Source organism: Pelophylax lessonae, assembly GCF_965119305.1.
Source record: "Pelophylax lessonae genome assembly, chromosome: 3".
Lineage (NCBI taxonomy): Eukaryota > Metazoa > Chordata > Amphibia > Anura > Ranidae > Pelophylax > Pelophylax lessonae.
The window spans coordinates 360,999,607-361,023,755 of record NC_138770.1 but is presented as its reverse complement, the minus strand read 5'-3'; the positions used below and the strand labels follow the sequence as shown (position 1 = coordinate 361,023,755).

Sequence of the window (24,149 nt, the reverse complement as noted above, 5' to 3'; positions counted from 1 at the left end):
GTTTGCGAGATCGCATGTAATTCAGAGCGCACTGCTCTTAATTACATGCGATCTTATGTGCGGATGCGAGTTCAGCCATACACTTTGTATGGCTGAATTTGCAGTGCATCCGCAGCAAACACCCACATGAGGCTTTTTTTGAGCAGCATCAGAATCGGATCGCACAGTGGTTCACACTTGTGCGATCCGATTCTGTGCGAACTTGCAGATCGCACTGCATTATGCGATCGCAACTGGGGGTGTCGTTAACTTTTAATTGACACCCCCTGGGTATCGCATATGGCAGTGTGAACTGCCAGATGTGCGGATGCGATGCGGGAACACTGCATATTCGCAACGTTCCCGCATCGCACAAGTGTGATTCAGCACTTAAGGTTCAATGTGTTGTGCATTCAAAAATGGTATTCTGCATTCTTTGGTTGTAACGAGTGGTTATTTGAGTTACTGTTGCCTTTCTATCATCTCAAACCAGTCTGCCCATTCTCCTCTGACATCAGCAAGGCATTTTCATTCACACATCTGCCGCTCACTGGATATTTTCTCCTTTCTGGACCACTCTCTGTAAACCCTAGAGATGGTTGTACGTGAAAATCCCAGTAGATCAGCAGTTTTTGAAATACTCAGACAAGCTCGTCTGGCACCAACAACCATGTTCAAAGTCACTAAAATTCCATTTCTTTCCCCATTCTGATGCTCGGTTTGAACTTCAGCAAGTCATTTTCCCCACGCCTAGATGCCTAAATGCATTGAAAAATGTATAAATAAGCATTTGCGTACTTGTACTAGTGGGAGCTGCAATTCACCCTATAGGTGTGGTCAGTTTTCACCATAGCAGCGCTTTCCTTTTGTTTTGTTTTCACTAAATGTCATTGGCTGATTAGCAATTAGTGTTATCAAGCAATTGAGAAGGTGTACCTAATAAAGTGGCGAGTGTATTAAACAGCTCTTTTTAGTGGGTCACTTTTCAGAGGTGGTTGCACAGATGCAGGTGCTCTGAATGTGATACTGCCGCCTCCTGAATGCCTGTTCTTTATTAATCTAAAGGGGGATTAACCACTTGCCGACCGGCGAAAGGACATTTACTGTGGCGGTCAGCCCCTCCTGGGCAAAGTGACGTAGTACTACAAAGTGACGTAGTAGTACTACGTCGCTAGCCCAGGAGCCTGTAGGGGGCGAGCGCGCGCCGCCGGAGGCACGCTCCCGCCCCCGCTCCTTCCCCTGCATCCCCGCACGTGTGACTGGCGGACCCGATGTCCGCTGGTCACTCGCGTTCTCCCGCTGGAGAGGGAGAAAGGCAGGCGGCTGATGTAAACAAAGCCGCCTGTCATTCTCCCTGATGTAATAGCAGAGATCATACAATCCTGCTATGTAGGATCGTATGTCTCGTCTCTGTGGTTACATGAAAAGCCACACCCCTTTACAGTTAGAAGCACGCCCCAAGGGACACATTAACCCCTGCATCTCTAATAAAGTTAACCCCTTCCCTGCCAGTGTCATTTGTACAGTAACAGTGCATATGTATAGCACTGATTACTGTAGTAATGTCACTGGTACCCCCAAAAGTGTCAAAAATGTCAGTCAAGGGTCCGATCTGTCCGCCGCAATGTCGCAGTCCCGCAAAAAAATCGCAGATCGCCGCCATTATTCGTTAAAAAAAAAAACAATTAAAATGACATAAATCTTTCCCTTAGTTAGTAAACGCAATAACTTTTGCGCAAACCAATCAAAATACACATCAAATTTCATTTGGGTACAGTGTCGCACGACCGCGCAATTGACCGTTAAAGTCACGCAGTGCCGAATCGTAAAATAGGCTCTGGTCTTTGAGCAGCCAAATCCTCCGGGGCTTAAGTGGTTAACTGTAACATATACCGAAAACTTGTGGCATGCGTTTGACATGCAATTGTGGTGTGTACCCATTGACTTTAATGGGCATGTTTGATGAGCGGTACCATGTGTTATTTTAAAGCAGAAGCTGCAGTAACAAGAGAGGACCTGAGCAGCCGTCATGTTGATTTGGAAATAGGTGGTAAAAATGAGGATCACCACCTGTTTTTACTACACCCTTTGACGTCTGTATAATCTTAGCCTATCAATGCACTATTAAACTATATGTGAAGGTAGTGAATAAAAAGAAAAGATCATATTAAAATAAATGAACTGAAACTCTAACTAAATTCCTTAAAAAAAACATATATATATATATTTTTTTTCCAATTAACAATTATAATTTACTCTATTTTTTATTTGTGTTCTCTATTATTTAGACCTGTTTACAGTCTGATACTATTTGGGTTGACAGGTACTATTCATGTTCTGGTAGTCTAAAGCCCCGTACACACGCACAGATTGTTGGCCAACTGATCGGCCAACTTTTGTCCAGTGTTGTTTGCTGGTTGAAATGTGCTCTAGACTTGCACTGGACTTTTGTTGGCCAACAAAAACCAACTTCAGAAGTGATGTCATGTTCTGGTTGACTTTCAGTGTGTTTTTTCTTCTCTGAGCATGCCCAGTCTTGCTCATCTGATTTTTGTCTGCCGAAATCTGTACTGACTGAGGAACAATCGGCCGTTCTTTGTTGGCCAACAAAAATTTTATAGCCTGCACACCAGATTTTTTTTGGCCGAAAATTCGCAGTTGGTTGTCGGAAGCATCATACTAACAAGCCTACAATCGGCAGATCGGACGTTGGCCAACAATTTACTGCCAACAATCTGTGCGTGTGTACAGGGCTTAAGCCTAGGCATGTTGACTGGATATAAATGCATTAACCTATTATATATGTAGATGTTGTAAAGGTTTGACATTTTTTGCCCTTTGTTTAAATCGACCTATGTAGTTTAATCTTTGATATTTATTTATTTATTGTAATGACTTAATTTCAATAAAAAAAAAAAAAAACTCCTGTTAAGAAAAAATAAAAAAGTGTATTTTTTTGCCTTTTTAACTATTTAATTCCACAGTCCCACTCCTTTTCTACAAATCAGTATGTTGGGAGCAGAGAATGCAAGAGACGCACAGCAGCCTCTGCTAATGATACATATACAACTGATGATCTCTATCCTCAAAGAAAACCTACTTGACCTGTAGTTGGGTATACAAGATTGATTGATATCCCTAACCAATCCCTGCCAGAAGCCGCTGTACTTACACTTTGGAGGACTGGACAGAGGCATGGCAGCTGTATTTAGACTACTGTAGTGCCAGGACAAGGTCGTCTAGTAGCCAGGGCAAAAATACAAAACTGCCCCCTTTCCCCAAGATGTATGAGTATTATGTGTCAGCGAAAATCCCCCCTACCCCCTAGAAAAATCATGCACTACTCTGCACACTAACCCCCTAATCATAAATTCCCTTTGCAGGCCAAAATTTTCCCCAAACAAAAATTCCCCCTCCTCCAAGTACAAATCCCCACTGCTAAAAATCCCCCTCCCAGCACAAATCTTTGCCCCACCATCCCACTCCCAGCTCAAATCCTCTTTCCCCAAACTCCCCCTTCTAACATACCTAACATAAATACACCCCCCCCCCCCCCCAAATCATCCCTATTAGCACAAATTACCCACCCAAAAAATGTCCTCTTCTACCACAAATGCTCTTTCCCCCATCCCCTAGCACAAATCCTCCCCAAATCACCCCTCCTAGCAGATCCAAATTTCTCGTATTAGAAGAATTCTCACTCCTGTCACCCCCAAAACCCCCTCTGCCAGCAAAAATATCCCTCTCAAATCCCCCTTCCTAGAACAGATCTTCTGTGACCCCCACCCCCCAATGTCCCCTCCCAGTACAAATCCCTCCCAAAAAATTTCTGCTTGTAAAACAAGTCTTATCTAGGGATGGGCAAATGGTTCAGCCAGAGCATGAGTTCGGGGCGGAACATTGGCTGTTCAACACCTAAATTATCGGGGTTGTTCGTCCGTTTGTTCGGCCCACCGAGCCAGTCTTTTCTCACCTGTTTGACAGGTACATATAATTTACATTTTTGTCAGTAAGGCCAGTTCTTGCTTACATCAAGAATACCTCTATACGGTAATGGTGTGAAAGCACCACAGACAACAAAAGATCAATTTTTCCGCACCTGTGGTCTTGAAACTACAAATCCACCACCAGATAGAATGGCCTCTCACCTCAAAGCACTGACCACAGAGGGTCAAAACACCAGGACAGATTCCACTTGCAACTGAAAACTGACGATAACACCTTCGGCAGAATGGATGGATGGGATGATCCCAGTTGCTCCAAATACCTCCAGGGGATACCGATTAGACAATCCAAAAGCTTGCTCTCTTAGTGGTGTGACTCAAAGAAAGGCAAGGGATCGCACATAGTGAAGTATGTATAACACATTTATTAATAAAAATTGTTTGTGTGGTCAGTGCTTTGAGGTGAGAGGCCATTCTATCTGGTGGTGGATTTGTAGTTTCAAGACCACAGCATTGGCTCTGAGTGCATCTTTATCCACACGGGGCCCTTCCTCCTTTGCATGGACTATATTTCCTATTCAATTGATTCATTTTAGTTTTAGCACTGCACTAATTTCCTATCATTGTTTTTTTGTGGTTATTTAGATTAACTTTGAGTGTCAGCTGCTTTTGTCTTTAGTGGAGGTGTATGCGCTGATATATTTTCACTTTTGTACATAAAATATGTATGCCCAATTACTTGCATATAAGTCTTCAAAATGGGAACTTTTGATTTTTACAGTTCAGGTCCCATAGGCATTTTAATGGGATTTGTTATTCGGTTCTGAACTTTTACGATGTTTCGAACATTCTGGGGCAAACCGAACAGGGGGTCATTCGGCCCATCCCTATTAGAGAGGGCTAATTATTTATTTTATTTCTTTGCAAGCTAGCTGTGTGCTGGCACATTTTTTGTTGTTTGTAACTTGCTCCCACTTCCTTATTTCTTGTGAGGATGACCTCCCTCATACTCCCACTCAAAGCATCCTCGGACTACATCGCACATTCCAAGAGGCTTTGGGACAGTCTCATCCAGTCAGTATATCTTATATGTGTACATCAGAGATTAATTAGGAATTTAAAAAAGCCCTAATACTTACCCCACTGTTCGTAGGGAGAAATAGTGCCCGATTTTTGTTGTCAGTGGAAGGAATTATGACCCGTCCTTGGTGTCAGATGAAGGAACAGTGCACCGTTGTTGGTGTAAGTGGCAGGAATTATGCACCATTGTTGGTGTCAGTGGCAGGAATATTGCCTCAAGGGCCAGATAAAAGCAAGCAAAGGGCTGAATCTGGCTCCAGGGAAGCATGTTGAGAGACCACTGGGCTAAACATTTAAAAAAGTCCCAATTTTTACCCCACTGCTCCAATGAGCTCACCAGAACTGTCTCTGGCTCAAGCATTGCTCCCTTCACTTCCTGGATTCACAGGAATAATTAGGGATGTGGAGCAATAAACATCAATCTAACCACTGTGAGAGAGAAGCAGGGGCATGGGTTGCCAGCCCTGTGAGTGTCTATGGATTCACAGCTTGGCACAGGACCTGAGAGAAGTGCGCAGACTTTATTTACTAAAGCATGCGTGCAAAGAAGGTTAGGAGCCTACAGTGCCAACAAGGACTGCAAGAAGAGAGGGAACTTGATGTTTCTGTGCTATATTATTGCACAAATGTATTTATTTATTTCAGGTACTTATTAAGCGCTGTCAATTTACGCAGTGCTTTGCATATACATTGTACATTCACATCATGAGGTTTTACTCTTTTTTTTAATTATTTAAATTGACTTTAATGTTACTTTAGAAGCACAAGTTACCACAAGAAGCCTAACACAGCTGAAATGGCAGCTGGAGTCCCCTGGTGTGCAGAAATACAGTACATACAAATTAAATATGGAAATCACTCAAATCAATTTCTTTTCCACACAGTGAAACCATTTCAACATATAGCATCTTATTAGTACTGGCCTAGAAGGGGGGGGGGGGGGGTGGAGCAAATGCCTGCCTGCCTCCCCCCAAGCCCAGTTCCCCCCTGGTGTCATGGCATGGCCTTAAAGTAGTGCTTGCGCAACTCCATTTGAGGTCTCAACAGGTTGTGCAACTGGACTTTAAACCATGAGAATATGCTGTTTTTTTCTGGTAGGCAGCTGGCAGGTGGCAGTTGGGCAAACATGTTATTGTTTTTTTCAGGTCAGTTCCTTAATATTAATTTCACATAAATAAATAAAAACATTTTACATTGGCCCATACATCATATAATGGAATCAATTAATTCAATTTACCATCTACAGGCCCACTTAGACTTCTGCAGTGCCTACCAAGTTATAGAGGACCTTTCCTAAACCATGTAATTAGAATGAGGTATAGTGTAGTTAGCTTTATTGGATAATGTATATTCATTTAGATTTTAGTTTGTTTTTAGAAAACATAATCATATTATAGTAGTAAACTGTAATTTATGCAGGCTGAAATCCAAGGTATGTTGGAATATTTATAATGCATTTAACAAGAAAAAAGGAAAGAACAATCAAGCCATTTGCATCAATTTAGCTAATCCTACGAACAATTGTCTCTGCCTGAAGAGTCACAGATTGTGCTATAATATTGCCCTCCACGATCCTAATTCTGTGCAGTATAAACTCTGCGTAATCCACAGAGTGCTTTTGTCTTTCTATTGAGTGGAAAGCAGTAGATCCTCTGTTAAACTCTTAATATTGCCTGTCTCCCATTGTGGAAGATTTTTCTCAAAAGGGTTTCATTGTTATTTGTCCCATTGCCCTCATGTTTTATCTTTTCACAACTTTTGCCTGTGCAGTAGAAGTTGGCCAGTGTTTGTCCAAGTTTAGGGAGTGCTGTAATATATTTACCTTGTACACGTGTTTTGCATAAATGTAATTATATTTATCAAATATACAGTAAACCCCCGCTCCATCGCGGTTCAGTTTTTGCGGTCCCGGTATATTGCGTTTTTTTTTTGTAATGTTATTTTACTATATAAATCATTAAAAATGAAATATTTTTGTGCTTTCCATAGCTCTTGCTATGTCTCTCAGTATCTTTTATGTGTTTAAATTAGTTTCTATTGTTTTAAAAGTGTGTTTAAAGACCTTAAAATGCTTTTACACGTACAGTGACAGTAAAAAAAAAAATGCCTACAATGCATTTTAATAGGGTTTTTCTATTTAGCGGATTTTCACTTTTCGCGGCTGGGTCCGGAACGTAACCCCCGCAATGGAGGGGGGTTTACTGTATACTGATAAATGATTTCTGACCTTACCTGTATAAATACCTTTATAGCCAATAATACTATATTTAAAATGTATTAAACCACCCATCCCTTGCCTGATCCATTATCTATTGATTGTATCATAAATTGCATTTGTGATATTACAGGAACAGTACAATGTTGGGAGGAGGAGGGTGGGAATTACACTTTTTTTTTCATTTAGCTGTATTTACCAATCACAAATCAAACTGTATGACGTTGATACATTTCCCTATTTATTTAAAATAATGTGTCTGTCACAATTCTTTAATGATAAATGTTTCCCAATGAGTCCATAATATGTATTATTTTAGCCTTACACATGTCCTTCACTCATGTGCCCCACTTTTATAATAGCCATGAGAACAAAATATGTAAAATAACATACAGACCTTTAGTACTAAATGCCTTAATATTGCATATACAGTGGGTACGGAAAGTATTCAGACCCCCTTAAATTTTTCACTCTTTGTTATATTGCAGCCATTTGCTAAAATAATTTAAGTTCATTCTTCTTCCTCATGAATGTACACATAGCACCCCATACTGACAGAAAAACACAGAATTGTTGACATTGTTGCAGATTTATTAAAAAAGAAAAACTGAAATATCACATGGTCCTAAGTATTCAGACCCTTTGCTCAGTATTTAGTAGAAGCCCCCTTTTGATCTAATACAGCCAGGAGTCTTTTTGGGAAAGATGCAACAAGTCTTTCACACCTGGATTTGGGGATCCTCTGCCATTCCTCCTTGCAGATCCTCTCCAGTTCTGTCAGGTTGGATGGTAAACGTTGGTGGACAGCCATTTTTAGGTCTCTCCAGAGATGCTCAATTGGGTTTAAGTCAGGGCTCTGGCTGGGCCATTCAAGAACAGTCACGGAGTTGTTGTGAAGCCACTCCTTCGTTATTTTAGCTGTGTGCTTAGGGTCATTGTCTTGTTGGAAGGTAAAGCCCAGTCTGAGGTCCAGAGCACTCTGGAGAAGGTTTTTGTCCAGGATATCCCTGTACTTGGCCGCATTCATCTTTCCCTCGATTGCAACCAGTCGTCCTGTCCCTGCAGCTGAAAAACGCCCCCACAGCACGATGCTGCCACCACCATGCTTCACTGTTGGGACTGTATTGGACAGGTGATGAGCAGTGCCTGGTTTTCTCCACACATACCGCTTAGAATTAAGGCCAAAAAGTTCTATTTTGGTCTCATCAGACCAGAGAATCTTATTTCTCACCATCTTGGAGTCCTTCAGGTGTTTTTTAGCAAACTCCATGCAGGCTTTCATGTGTCTTACACTGAGGAGAGGCTTCCGTCAGGCCACTCTGCCATAAAGCCCCGACTGGTGGAGGGCTGCAGTGATGGTTGATTTTCTACAACTTTCTCCCATCTCCTGACTGCATCTCTGGAGCTCAGCCACAGTGATCTTTGGGTTCTTCTTTACCTCTCTCACCAAGGCTCTTCTCCCCCGATAGCTCAGTTTGGCCGGACGGCCAGCTCTAGGAAGGGTTCTGGTCGTCCCAAACGTCTTCCATTTGAGGATTATGGAGGCCACTGTGCTCTTAGGAACCTTAAGTGCAGCAGAAATCTTTTTGTAACCTTGGCCAGATCTGTGCCTTGCCACAATTCTGTCTCTGAGCTCGTCAGGCAGTTCCTTTGACCTCATGATTCTCATTTGCTCTGACATGCATTGTGATCTGGAAGGTCTTATATAGACAGGTGTGTGGCTTTCCTAATCAAGTCCAATCAGTATAATCAAACACAGCTGGACTCAAATGAAGGTGTAGAACCATCTCAAGGATGATCAGAAGAAATGGAAAGCACCTGAGTTAAATATTTGAGTGTCACAGCAAAGGGTCTGAATACTTAGGACCATGTGATATTTCAGTTTTTCTTTTTTAATAAATCTGCAACAATGTCAACAATTCTGTGTTTTTCTGTCAGCATGGGGTGCTATGTGTACATTCATGAGGAAGAAGAATGAACTTAAATGATTTTAGCAAATGGCTGCAATATAACAAAGAGTGAAAAATTTAAGGGGGTCTGAATACTTTCCGTACCCACTGTAATTACTGTGAGAGTTATCTAGAACCATTACTTATTGTAATGTAGTAGTCATTTTAGCCTTTTACAGCTGCACTGTACTACACATCATTTGCTCAGATGAAGACCTTTCTCCCTATTTTACAGGGCTCATAAATTAAATTAAATCGTTTTTAATTAGAAAAATATACAGTATATAATAAATCTGCCTAATAAGCTGAGTAGCTGCCATTTCCAGGTGCCCACAATTTAGTTCCTTTTACTTGTAGTGCACCCTGCACCTCATTGTTGGCTCATCCATGTAAGGGACAACTTAATTAGTGAATAGAGGTCTGTGAGAGTTGAAAAAAGACAAGCAGAGCCTAAGGCCACGGTGACTGGTTGATATTTGAATAACAATTCTCAGTGGTTTTTGGAGCTCTTGGGATGTTCTACAGCAGGGGTCTCCCAACTTTCTCACAAAGGACCAGTTTACTGTTTTTCAGACTTTGGGGGGTTGGTCCATCTGTGTGAGTGAAAAATGCCTTGACATCAATGAGTGTAAACAATGCCTCATCATTTGTATTAGTGGGAGGAATAGTGCCCCATTGTTGGTAGCAGTGGGAGGAATAGAGCCCCATTGTTGGTGTCAGTGGGAAGAATAGCGACCCATCGGTGATATCAAGGGAAATAATAATGCCCCACCATTGGTGCCAGTGGGAGGAATAGTGCCCCACCATTGGTGCCAGTGGGAGGAATATTGCCCCATCATTGGTGCCAGTGGGAGGAATAGTGCCCCATCATTGGTGCCAGTGGGAGGAATAGTGCCCCATCCTTGGTGCCAGTGGGAGGAATAGTGGTCCATCATTGGTGCCAGTGGGAGGAATCGTGCCCCATCATTGGTGCCAGTGGGAGGAATCGTGCCCCATCATTGGTGCCAGTGGGAGGAATAGTTGTCCATCATTGGTGCCAGTGGGAGGAATAGTGCCCCATCATTGGTGCCAGTGGGAGGAATAGTGCCCCATCATTGGTGCCAGTGGGAGGATCAGTGCCCCATCATTGGTGCAAGTGGAAGGAATAGTGCCCCATCATTGGTGCCAGTGGGAGAAATAGTGCTCCATCATTGGTATCACTGGGAGTAATAGTGCCCTGAGTGCCAGATATAAGAAGGCAAAAGCCCACAAGCCCACATCCAGCCCCCTGGTGGCAATTCGGAGACCACTTTTCTACAGGAAAGGGGAACTGGGTTGCAGGCATCAAGAGGCACATGCCTATACAATGTAAGCAGTTGTGTTTTTATTAGAAATCAATGTTATAGCCTTACACTAATCATACGAACACACACACACACACACGTGCTAATATTGAATGCCAATCAAATAAACTACAAGAATATTCTTGAAGTGTTAGTTATAAGTGTATCATCAAATGATAACATTTATTGAACATTATAAGAAAGTGTAAAACTGGTTTTCATTTTCTCCAAGTTTCATTGTCTCTCTTCTTATACTACCAACATTATTATACTTTTCTTAAAGATAACAAGTAGACTTAACCATTTAATTTTTTATTATAAATATATCTTTTAACATAGAAAAAGTACAAATGAAATAAATAAGTATATACATTTACATTCAAGGCAGAAAGTGCTTGCTGCGGATCAGCTGTTGGTATCTACACGTGTCTGTATAGTACTAGAGTGGAAGACTGCTGTGTTCCAGCAGCAGAAGAACACCACATAGAAAATTATTATTATATTACAATCAATGTATGTTTGTCCCCCCCCCCCCCCCAAAAAAAAACTGTATGTTTGAGACATTAGTGGAGCTCTACAGTTCATGAATATGTGCTTAGATGGCATAGCGGGCGCACATAGACCCATTGTAATATAGAGTGACAGCATTTGTGACATTCGTAGATCTGATATTTCTCATTTCCAGGGTTTTTACTAAATTAAACATCCATAATTTGTGCTATAACACAGAATAATTAGAAGGCTGAACTGTTATTTTAGTAAAGGACAGCAAAGAGTCTTGATATATCACAAAGCTTTTGTTTTATGGAGATATATTTAATCACATTTTTTGTTGTAGTAGTAATCTCTTGAATTAATGAGTGGAAAGTAAAACAATGCAAAAATGAGACAACTTTCAGTCAAATAATGATAGCCTTGACCGGGCATCGTTGCAACTGTCAGATTATTTGTTTTATAGATTCATTCATCAGTCAGTAACTTGAAATAAGAGATAAAAGTATGCATATGCTGTAGCCCTCAGGACATTGGCTGCCAAGCTCTGCTTAAAACATACACTGTCAAAAGTGATAATTAAGCCTTGAAAAGAAAATAGGAAACAGAGTTTACATGCCCCAGGCATCTGTCTCTCTTGTTGGTCTCTTACATGCCAGACCATCCCACTAATTTAAATTCCCTTGGTGCCAATAATCTGGAGATCTGGGAATCCCAGTTGCTCAGATTTGTAGATTTTGGTATTCCCAATCACGCTCGTTATCTCTCACAAACAGAGAGAGAGAGGGGGAAAGGAAAATGCATAGCGCAGATCATGCAACCGTATAAATACAAACCCATGCAGAGGTAGATATGGTTACTCCATGGAATCCACTGTAGATGCAGTGAATTTTATAATACTGAGATTATGGGCCCATTCCTCCTTCACTACTCAAGTCATCACTGACCCAGAGGAAGAATACACACATCAGGTGTCCTAACATCTTCACATTCTTATTTTAGGTCAGTGATTCCCATGGTAATGAAGGAAAGATAGATATGGCAACCCTGAAGTGTGCACCTTTCAAAGTAAGTCCGTAATGGCATTGGCCATATTTCTGCCCTGACATTTGTGCATTTAGGGAAAAAAACTGAGTGCACTTTCTGATTTAGAACTACTATAGGCCATTCTTGGATAGTGATTCACTGCTTAATTATAGTTGATGCTTGGAGTTCTCCTTAAGTCTACATCTGTATAATCTGTACGCATGATGCATCATCTTGGTTTTAATTCAAAACTATTTACATTGTATTTAGGTACTGTCTTCAATATGGGCCCATTTACACTTGTGGAGTGTGTTAATGCATGTGCATCCCAATTATTAAACAGGTCACAACATTTTTGCCATAATGCACTTTGGCATGTTGTCATGTGTTGCAGCATGTTGTGTGTGTTACCTTAGTGCATTGGCATAAATGAAGGGCAACACAAAGTGTTGACACATGTAATGTACATTGTCGCAAAGCACCACAGTGCATAGATGTAAATCTGCTATGAAACTTGCAATATAATGGTCTGCAAGATCCAGAACTGCATCCCTGATTACAATACACTGTAGCTTACAACAAGTAAACCCTGAATGGGTTTAATTCTCAACTAATTCTTCATCCTCGCTGCTGCTGTCTGATTCTTGATACAAGGAGATGGTAGCCTGAACAGGGAAGTTCCTCAGCAGTTCCTCTGCCTCCTGGTACAAAAAATCATAGCACTTTGACTTGGGCCAGAACAATCTGAAAGGTAAGATGAACAGGACAATATTATATAGTCTGTAGGTAAAGAAAGGGAAAGAGCAATTGGCAACTAATGGCATCACAATGAAATATACTGTATATTGTAACCCATTAACAAAGTAGTACAAAGCGCAGTAATCCATAGCAACCAGATTTTAATGAAGCCTGGTTGAAATGTGGGTATGTTGTGGTTTGCCTTGAAAAAGTATACTAAAAAAGTATGATTGTATCTCCAACTACAGCATGCCATAGGTGCCCAGCCTTCCTTACATTCTCCGGAGTTGTCTCCAACTCCGGTATTCTACATGATGAAACGCTATGCCTCCACCAAAGGATTTATCTCTGATTGCTATGCACTTTTGTTGGGCTATCACTTGGAAAAATTCCCGTGCCAGGCTCGGTACAGTGGGAGGCGGACGTGGGTGACTTTACTGATGACCAATGGGAGGAGGCACTGGAAACGGTGCGCCACTGTTCACTAAATGTGACGCAGAGACTCTCGCAGCTGTACGTGCTCCTCAGGGTGCATCACACGCCAGCGCGCCTGCACAGAATGGGTCTGCGACCGGATCCGCTGTGTACTCACTGCCAAAGGGATACTGGTGACCTCATCCACCTGCTGTGGCGCTGTCCTAAACTCCACAGGTACTGGGCGGCGGTGGTGAGAACCATCAATGCAGCATATGTCCTCTCGGTGCCTGTGGACCCAAAGCCCTGTCTGCTAGGTATGGTGGAGGAGTTCACGGAGGATGCTGGTGTTAGATGGGCGGTTACGAGATCTTTGTTCCAGGCGAGGAAGCTTATTCTGCAGCACTGGATTGCCCCATCCCCACCTACGGTGGAGATGTGGATTAAGGCCATGGGTAATACCCTGCGCTGTGAGCGCCTGATTTACCAACACAGAGGGGTTCCGCATAGATATGATAAGATATGGGGAGGTTGGCTGTCGGTTCCTGGCCTGGCTCCCCAGGACCTGGTTATGGACCGCCTTCTGCAATGATCGTAGACTTGGAATGTGTGGGGGAGGGGGGGGGCTGTATATTGTTTATGCTGCTGATTACGATGCTGATTGGTTTGCCTTCCCGTTGGGAGCGGTTCCTGACGGGGGGATTTATTTTCTTATTTTTCATGTGTATGGCCTCTTTAATAGTTTGTTTCTGTGCTTGCTAATGGGAATGACGTGTATTGAGTGTATTCTGTACTGTTGGTTTTTCTTAATAAACTTGGTTTCTGATTTAAAAAAAAAAAAAGTATGATTGAGACAAGTCTTATAACAGATTGCAAAGTGATGTGCCTTATCGCAGCGCATGCAATCAGAGATCAGCTTTTAGCAGGCATCACGTAATTGCACAGCCACTGATTACCTGCAGTTAGCAACAGATGTTTGAACCCTGCGTAAGTTATTCACTTACAAGGATGATCATCTGTCCCTAACCACAGAATTTGGTTGGCTGTGCGATTGCATCTGAACATCAGTGGACAGCTGTCAGACTGTCATTGCTTTGTACCTGTTCATCTGCTGGATTCAGGCAGCGCGTAAAACATTTTTGCCCTGTGAATGAGGCCTAAAGCTAACTTCAGGATAAGCAAATATTGTCTAAATACGTTTATCGTGTGTATTCTTACTTGAATTTTGCTGTGCTTTGTGTATTTTTTACAGATCTTTTTAGTAATTAAGTGTGAACCTTTGTTCAAGAGTTTCCTGAAATAAAGATCAGTCTGCTGCTCTCTCCTTGTGCAGGGTGATTGGTCTTGTCTCTTCCCCTTCCTGTAGGTAAATGCAGGCAGCCTTTAGTAGGTGGCTCAGTTAGGTCCCTCCCACAGCTCTGCTCTCTGCACAGTACAGCACACTGATGATGTCACTGCTGCTTTTACAAAAAAATGTCTGAGTTTGCAAAGGTATTTGATGCACACAAAGTGGATATATGCTTTGTGGATATATACTTAAGTCATATCCAGTACTTGCAGGTATGATATTGTGGAATATACTTAAATTACCATTTCTGTGCCTGGAGCTCAGCTTTAAATAATTACAGAGAAACTTAACCCCCTTGGAGCCGACCCCTTCTGGCCCTTTAAAGAGTTTAGGATGCTGGGAGGCAGGGTTTATGATCATGTGACCACCGTGATTGGCTGTCACAGCGATCACATGATCCGAAATGCTCCTGGTTGCAAGCAGTGATCAGCCACTTTCCGTAAGCCGCAAGTAACTGTGCCGGGAGCGCACAGGGCGTGCGCTCTTGGCACAGCTGAATTTGCACTAATGCACGCACAGACCAAGGTTCACCCCCTGAGAGGCCGCATATTTGTGTGCTGCTGGCGCCAAGAGGTTAATGATAATATTTTGTTGCAAGATGCTGTTACCAAATCTGTTGCTCTGCATGCATTAAAATACCATATTTATAGTATGAATACACTTGGCATAATGTCTTCGCATGTGTAAAGGGACAATATAATTGGCTCAACTGTATAAAAAGCAATCACATATTGAATAGGCTTCTGTACTCACACAGCGTTGTTCTGGGTGTCCTATTTTATGACTGCTGAGCTGATACATTTTGAAGTAACCATTTACATTATCTATTCATGGAAAAGTAACAAGTAAACTTGTTAGTTTGCTTCTGATAATGTTCCACCAGGCAACAAATGTTGCATTGTGGAAGAAAGGAAGAGAGTCATCTGCTTAGTCATACCTGCAAGTACTGGATATTACTTAAAATGTAGATAATTCAAAACTTTTTTTTTTTTAAGCTTTAAAGTGGTTGTAAACCTAAAAAAAAAAAAAACCCTGCAAGACAAAGGCATAATGAGCTAGTATGCATCGCATACTAGCTCATTATGAATTACTTACCTTAGAACGAAGCCCCGACATGGACCCCCAGACACCGCTGTGGGAGCTGACATGATCCCTCGGCGTCTCTTCCGCGTTCGGCGGCTCCGGTGCTGTGTTTGGCCGGAGCCGCAATGACGTCACTCCCACGCATGCGCGCGGGAGTCATTTTCCGGCAAAGCTCCTGGCAAGGAAAGCTGAAGGTCTGCCGGACCTTCAGAGCGCATGCGCCGCTCGCGTGAGCGGCTACATGCAGTGCAAATATCTTCTAAACCGTGCAGGTTTAGGAGATATTAATTGTACCTACAGGTAAGCCTTATTATAGGCTTACCTGTAGTTAAAAGTGGAAAAAAGCGGTATAATACCGCTTTAAGCTTTGGATAGAGTGCAGAGGGATTAGAACCCCTGTAAACTATTATTGCTGTCTGTGCCCCCATTAGGGAGATTCACCCAATATTTGTCAATTATCTTTGAAAGTAAAAGAAAATCCCAAATTTTGGGTTAACATCAAAACATTAATAGAGGGTAAATCTTCCAAGCTGGTGACAACCAGGGATTCTGATACTTTGGATGGATTTCCTTCCCCTTCCTATGTTGGCTATGGGACAGGAATGGAAATCTCGCCAATGGGACACAGACGGCGAGAAAAAAAAAAAGAGAGAGAGAGAGGGTTATAACCCTACCTTACTCTATCAAAATGAAAAATTGCCTTTAATTACACTTCAAAGTTGACCATGCTTTACACATTACCTGTTGGTGTTTTCATCTGAACCAGTTATCATAAGGTTGTCCCAATTTTATAAAACAACTGTCACTAATAAATGCATGTACTTACTTAACAGGATGCTGAAAGGCTGGCAGTTTCACTTTTTCGGTGATGGCTTCCTGATTTGAATTAAGTGACTAAAATATAAAATAACAATTCTTAGAGCACAAGGAAATAAAAAGAGAGTTATCCATATTATAGTAAACGTAATATTATTTAGTACATTAAAAAAATATTAATGCTAACTGCTTACAATAAAAAGTGAGAATTAAAAATCTGAACAAGAGATAAAAGTTTGGACCCCTTGTTGCATTTCTCTATACTGGGATAATGGTGATGTCTGGAAAAAGAACAGTTATTGATGCTTCTGCGGCCAATTTCACGTTATCATACTTTAATGGGAATATGGTGGGGGAGGGGGGGGGCTCAGGGCCGTCTTTAATTATGATTGGACCCTGGGCAAATATTTTCTTGGGCCCTCCCAAAACCACTTATTAACTATTTGCAGCCAGTGTGGGCTCAAGGGGCATCTGCTTTGGGTCCCACAACAATGACTGGACCCAGGGCAGCTGCCCCTTTTGCCCTGTGTTAAAGACGGCCCTGGGGAGGCTGACTGGTTGCACTGAGCAGCTTTACTTTCAGGCAACTGTTTGTATGCCCAATGTAAATTACGGCACTCTGTACCAAACACAAATTACAGAACAATTGAGTGATATACAGTATAAAGGAACAAACCTGCACTAGGAAGTACAATACAAAGACAGACTTGCTTACCTCTGCCTATGCTAGGTGCCTGGCTCTCATGCTGATCCAGTAGCTTCAATACAGTCATTATTACAGACCCAGATTAAGTTTGCAGATCAGCGGTTCCTTCACTCATGTTATACAGCATGAATGGACAAATCCCCTACTGAGCTATTACATTCTGACAGCCGGCGGCCGCTGTCTAAACAGTGGCTGCATCTGGCTGAATGCTGCCACTGTTGGGCCAGCGGTTTCCACCCAGCTCCTTAGGATTTTCAATCGAAAAAGGTCAGGTGGGAGGGGCAGACACAGTCACTTGCCAAGCCAATTTCAGCCGGTTTATCAAGAACCCGATGAAATTCGCACAGTGTATGGCCAGCCTAAAGCAGAACTAAAGTTCTGCTGTCACAAACAGTAAGCAGGCAAGCTCTCAACTGCAGAAGAGACAATGTCTCTTCTGCAAAAAGATGCACCTACCTGCCTACTCGTTGTCTTTTCCAGAATGTAAACTGCGCACCCAAGTCTACACTGCCGACTCAGTGTCTGTGTGCCGGGATAACGAACTCTTGTGCATGAGTGACATCATCCCACGCCGGCCAATGAAGAGGACCAAAGACACAGCAGAAGATGCCAGCGCCAGCAAGGGATCAGACCAGTGAAACAAAGGTAAGTTTAGTTCCACTTTAAGACTAGATGTCTGTGTTGGAAGCAAAACATAGGCAATTACTGTATATAAACCAGTGTTTCTCAACCTTTTTTCAGTCAAGGCACCCTTTAAAAATGATGGACAATCTCGAGGCACCCTTTAAAAATGATGGACAATCTCGAGGCACCCTTTAAAAATGATGGACAATCTCGAGGCACCCTTTAAAAATTATGGACAATCTCGAGGTACCCTTTAAAAATATTGACAATCTCGAGGCACCCTTTAAAAATACGGACAATCTCGAGTCACCCTTTAAAAATTATGGACAATTTCGAGGCACCCTTTAAAAATGATGGACAATCTCGAGGCACCCTTTAAAAATTATGGATAATCTCAAGGCCCCCTTTAAAAATTATGGACAATCTCGAGGCACCCTTTAAAAATGATGGACAATCTCGAGGTACCGTTTAAAAATTATGGACAATGTCGAGGTACCCTTTAAAAATGATGGACAATCTCGATGCACCCTTTAAAAATGATGGACAATCTCAAGGCACCCTTTAAAAATGATGGACAATCTCGAGGCACCCTTTAAAAATGATGGACAATCTCGAGGCACCCTTTAAAAATGATGGACAATCTCGAGGCACCCTTTAAAAATGATGGACAATCTCGAGGCACCCTTTAAAAATGATGGACAATCTCGAGGCACCCTTTAAAAATTATGGACAATCTCGAGGCACCCTTTGAGAATTATGGACAATCTCGAGGTACCGTTTAAAAATTATGGACAATCTCGAGGCACCCTTTAAAAATTATGGACAATCTCGAGGCACCCTTTAAAAATGATGGACAATCTCGATGCACCCTTTAAAAATGATGGACAATCTCAAGGCACCCTTTAAAAATGATGGACAATCTCGAGGTACCCTTTAAAAATATGGACAATCTCGAGGCACCCTTTAAAAATACGGACAATCTCGAGTCACCCTTTAAAAATGATGGACAATTTCGAGGCACCCTTTAAAAATGATGGACAATCTCGAGGCACCCTTTAAAAATTATGGATAATCTCAAGGCCCCCTTTAAAAATTATGGACAATCTCGAGGCACCCTTTAAAAATTATGGACAATTTCAAGGCCCCCTTTAAAAATTATGGACAATCTCGAGGCACCCTTTAAAAATGATGGACAATCTCGAGGCACCCTTTAAAAATTATGGACAATCTCGAGGTACCGTTTAAAAATTATGGAAAATCTCGAGGTACCCTTTAAAAATGATGGACAATCTCGATGCACCCTTTAAAAATGATGGACAATCTCGAGGCACCCTTTAAAAATGATGGACAATCTCAAGGCACCCTTTAAAAATGATGGACAATCTCGAGGCACCCTTTAAAAATGATGGACAATCTCAAGGCACCCTTTAAAAATGATGGACAATCTCGAGGCACCCTTTAAAAATGATGGACAATCTCGAGGCACCCTTTAAAAATGATGGACAATCTCGAGGCACCCTTTAAAAATTATGGACAATCTCGAGGCACCCTTTAAAAATTATGGACAATCTCGAGGCACCCTTTGAGAATTATGGACAATCTCGAGGTACCGTTTAAAAATTATGGACAATCTCGAGGCACCCTTTAAAAATTATGGACAATCTCGAGGCACCCTTTAAAAATGATGGACAATCTCGAGGCACCCTTTAAAAATTATGGACAATCTCGAGGCACCCTTTAAAAATTATGGACAATCTCGAGGCACCCTTTAAAAATTATGGACAATCTCGATGCACCCTTTAAAAATGATGGACAATCTCGATGCACCCTTTAAAAATGATGGACAATCTCAAGGCACCCTTTAAAAATTATGGACAATCTTGAGGTACCGTTTAAAAATTATGGACAGTCTCGAGGTACCGTTTAAAATTTTTGGACACATAATTACATAATGCAACAACATTCAAACAAAGTAGGACACCCAGCGTTAGAGAGAATTTATTCTTCTTCTCATTTTCAGATGTTATCCCAAAATTCTGGGCTGTACTGATTTGCATGGCTCTGGCAGTTGCTTGTAGTGTTGAAACGTGCCCAACCCATCCTGCCTCATGGACATTTCCATTTTCCATGGCCAGTGAAGGAGTCCATCATACAAGAAGCCAATACAACAGTGAGGGAAGTGGAAGGGAGCGGGCAAGCTTCAGCACTACGAGGAAATGTTTGAGCTTTTCCATCAGAACAGCCCAATAGAGGAGGGAGTGTGTAGCCATTGTTATACTTGTTTTTTATAGTACAATAATAAATGGGAGCACCATGTTCACCATGTTTTTTTTTATTTTTGGTAGTTACCTGCAGTATACTGTTAGAGGTTTGCTGTGAAGGCATTGATGTCACTGGAGTATCATACCAGGGTCTCCACATCCTCGCACACCTGGAAAATACACAAGGGACTCTCAGTGTGACCACATACAGAACACAAGTACTTACCCCAGATTACGTTTTTCTTAAAGGCACTCCTAAAAATTAAAGGTAAAAGAAAATCTTTTACATGCTTACCTTTCCATAAATCATTTTATATTAACTTGCAATGTCCCTTTGTTAGAATTAGAATTTGTTAGAAAATGTGACTACCACAGGAATTTCAGTTCCCTAACACAGCCTCTCCTTCCTTGCATGCCCTAGTCCTCAGCTCTTCTGAGAGTATCGAATCATTCTCTGTGATGGCCCAGCTCCTCCGCCCCTTTCACTTCCCTACATAACCTTTAAAGAATAGGTTACCCCAACATTTCTTATTTCTAATATGTGCCTGCTGTACCATGTACTTGTATGAGAAAGCCTCCTGTTCTCTTTGTATTGCTTCCTTTGTGTGGAATCCTTGGTGTTCCCGCCAGTTCCTCTGGTTTCCTATTTCAGACTGACCACACTAGGCATGAGAACACATCCTGCCCAGCATGGTCAGTTTTCTGGCTGTTCTGGGGGGAACAGCCTGCCTGTCCTTCAATGGCCATGGTGCTGGCACGCCCCCCCTGCACAGCCAATCATTAGGTACTGCTGTTTCTCCACCCCAGCTCTCTAAGCCCTAGCTATAGCTCTGAGTCTGCTGGGGCTGCTGACATCACATCTAAGATAGCAGTGCCTGGTAACAGTCTCGGGGCTATTGGATGTCTACATATGGAAGGATATTACAGGAAAATAACATGCATACATTATGATAAATGTGCATATAATCTTTTTCGCTGCAGTGACTGGTCTGGCAACAGGGTTTCTTTAAAGTGGAACTTTAGTCAGAAAATTAGATCCTGCTAGATGACTTCATGCTCGCCCCTTTTGCAGGTATAGCTATGTAAAACAACAAATATAAGTCCCTGTACTGTATAAAATCCAGTAATACACTCTCACATGCACATGCTCAATTGCTCTCCATTTGTAGGCATTTTTAGGCACTACCAAGCTTGTGGTGGCAGATCTGCTGACAGCCTTAAAGCAAAAATAAACTGTCCTTTACAGCCAAGGAAGCTGCTTCTGTTTGATCTGCAACTGCCATGGTGCTACACATGTGATCAGTTAGGAAACCAGCTATTTGATGGTTTGACAGTTTGTTTGAGGACACAAGCAAATATGACAGTTAGCAATCCCAGCAGTTTAACTGTTTTTGAAACCATTAAATCAATGGGTTTAGTTCTGCTTTATGATTTACTGCTGTTCGTGGGCTCTGGGCTTCAGCAAAATGGCAGCCTCCAGCAAGAAGAAACAGGAGCTATGCTGGAGGCAATTTGCAGCACACAGTCATTTTGGTAGCAAAATTAATAATGTGAAGTGTATGTTCCTAGCTATAGAACATTTTTTAACAAGTTGTTATGGGTAGTTTTGCTTTAAGGGGATATACAGAGGTTGGCATTGCTAGTCTTCCCTTCTGAATACACTACTTCCCTGAGGTCATGTAGATCTAAATATTTCAGTATTTTTGAAATCACTCATTCTGAAAAATTATGCCGAGTAGGTACCCTTACTTTGCTCTAATTTTCAGGTCTGAAAGTACTGAGGCCAGAAACAGCCAGGCAACATACATTTTCAAAAGGAGATTAGAAATGGCAGCTCCTTTATTAATTGCACATTAGATTTCCTATAAGCAGCTCACAAACATAAAGCTCACTTCACACACGCTACAATCTGGTTATGCAATCTCCTTTAGATCCACCAACAACTGTGTAGTACAAGAGCCTGCCTGATTGGATACAAATTGATCAGATAGATTAGGCAACCCCTCATAATACATACTGTATGTGTAGTAAATCTAAAGTTGATTACTGTATACAAAGTATGTATTCTCATATGGTTAACATTTGGAAAATGTTACAATTTGACAGTACAATCTTTGTACAATTAGATCTACTAAAACAACATAATATGAAGACCCATCTATTTATATGCAATCAGGCAGACCTTTGCACTACATAGGTGTTTCTAGATCTAACTGAGTTTATAAAATGACATTGTAATGTGTGTGGTGAGCTTCTTGTGTATTGTGACCCTAACAAGGGAAAACAGCATTCAGCTATTTTACCTGTGATCTTCATACAATTTTACAAAAAATAATTGAACCTATTATAACCAGTTCCAGACCGCCCATTGCATATATACTGTGGCAGGGTGGCCCAGCTGCGCAAAATCACATACATCTACGTGATTTTGTGCACGTGATGTAGAGGGTGCGAGCGTACCGCCGAAACGCCGCTTCTGCTGTAATTGGACCCATCGGGGAGCCAATCCGGCAGCTGCGATGGTTCAGAGGAATGACAGAACTATGTAAACAAGGCAGACCGCTGTTCTGTCAGGGAGTAAAAGAGAGATCTTGTGTTTCAGCTAAGCTCTTTTTTCGTTCAGTGCATCCACTCTCCCCACAGTTAGAAAGCACTATCTAGGAGCACATTTACCCCTTGATCTCCCCTGGTGTTAACCCCTTCCCTGCCAGAGTCATTTATACAATAACAGTGCATTTTTTTTTAGCACTGATCAATGTATTGGTGTCATTGGTCCCCAAATAGTGTCACTTAGACCGCATTCACACTGCAGCGGCACGACTCTGTACTACTTCGGGGGGCGACTTGTGAAGTCCCGTGCACCGCGACTTCGGCACAACTTGCACGGACTTCATATAATGAATGTCTATGCCAATCGCTCCGAGGTCGCCCCGAAGTAGTACAGAACCCTTTTTCTAAGTCGGAGCGACTTGTGTCGCTCCTATTAGAATGAGTCCTGTAGCAGTCAATGGACCGCGACTTGTCAGGGTGACAAGTCGCCTGACAGGTCGCGGAAGTGTGAATGGAGCCTTTTGTGTTAGATTTGTCCTCTGCAATGTCGCAGTCCCGCTAAAAATCACTGATCTCTGCCATTACTAGTAAAAACAATAAAAAAAGAAGAAAAAGTCCATAAATGTAGCCCATAGTTTGCAGATGCTATAACTTTTGTGCAAACCAATCAATATACATTTATTAGGATTTTTTTTTTTTTTTACCATATGTAGCAGAATACATATTGGCATAAATTGATGAAAACAATTCGATTTTTTACATTTTTTTATATAGCAAAAATTAAAAAACTTTTTTTTTTTTCAAAAATGTGTTTTTTTTTTTGTTAATAGCAGAAAAAATAAAAACCGCAGAGGTGATCAAATACCACCAAAAGAAAGCTCTGTTTGTGTGTGTGTGTGGGGGGGAGGACATAATTTTATTTGGGTACAGCATCGCACGACCACAAATTGTCAATTAAAGTTACCCAGTGCCATATCGCAAAAAAATGGCCTGGTCAGGAAGGGGTTAAAACCTTCTGGAGCTGTTTTTTTTTCCTAATTGTGCAATGATAGCTATGTACAGCTGAATGCTAACTATTGGTTGTTATGGGCTACACAACATCATCACATACAGCCCAAATTCATGGCTCTATACAATCAAAGTGTCATTTGAGATATGTTTATGGCAGCAGTCCATGCAGTATAACAATAAGATGAATGACAGACCTGGCAGCATCAGAAGTGTGCTGGGTTCTCCTCTGCTCTCCTGTCTGATGAGATTCCATTGTGATCTTGGCTGAACCAATGCTTTCTCCACCTAATGCAGTGTCTGGACAGTGTCCCAGCTCCTGTCATTTTATCCTGCCTGGGAGGCCCCGCCCCGTACAGCAGGGGGAGACACCGAGGTGTCAGTGCAGCCAGAGAGTACACATGGCCAGGTGTCAATGTACACACAGGGGGATCAGGACACGTGCTGGGGCAGATGGCTGGGAGAGATCTGTCCCCCCCTCCTCCTCCTTCTCCACTAGACCTGACACTGATCAACTCATACAACACACTCTATGAATTCACTGCATCTGCATTCTACATTGGATCTAGATTGTATATTGTGTCTACATACATT

The 24,149-nt window shown here is 41.9% G+C and overlaps 1 protein-coding gene and 1 pseudogene across 2 annotated transcripts in view; one reads left to right on the top strand and one right to left on the bottom strand.

Annotated features, from left to right (window-relative positions):
* The window catches only part of LOC309550838 (ras-related protein Rab-14-like), a 296,391-nt pseudogene that overhangs the window by 98,090 nt on the left and 174,152 nt on the right, over positions 1–24,149 (top strand). The gene's annotated exons all lie outside the window — the stretch shown is intronic.
* Positions 12,597–23,881, bottom strand: LOC309551051 (protein ripply2.1-like; the record flags this gene model as incomplete). The annotated part of the gene is given in 5 exon segments (XM_082251492.1): positions 12,597–12,751; positions 16,417–16,484; positions 20,086–20,167; positions 23,753–23,850; positions 23,852–23,881. Coding segments are annotated over 5 exon segments (423 nt in total). The 3' UTR covers positions 12,597–12,606.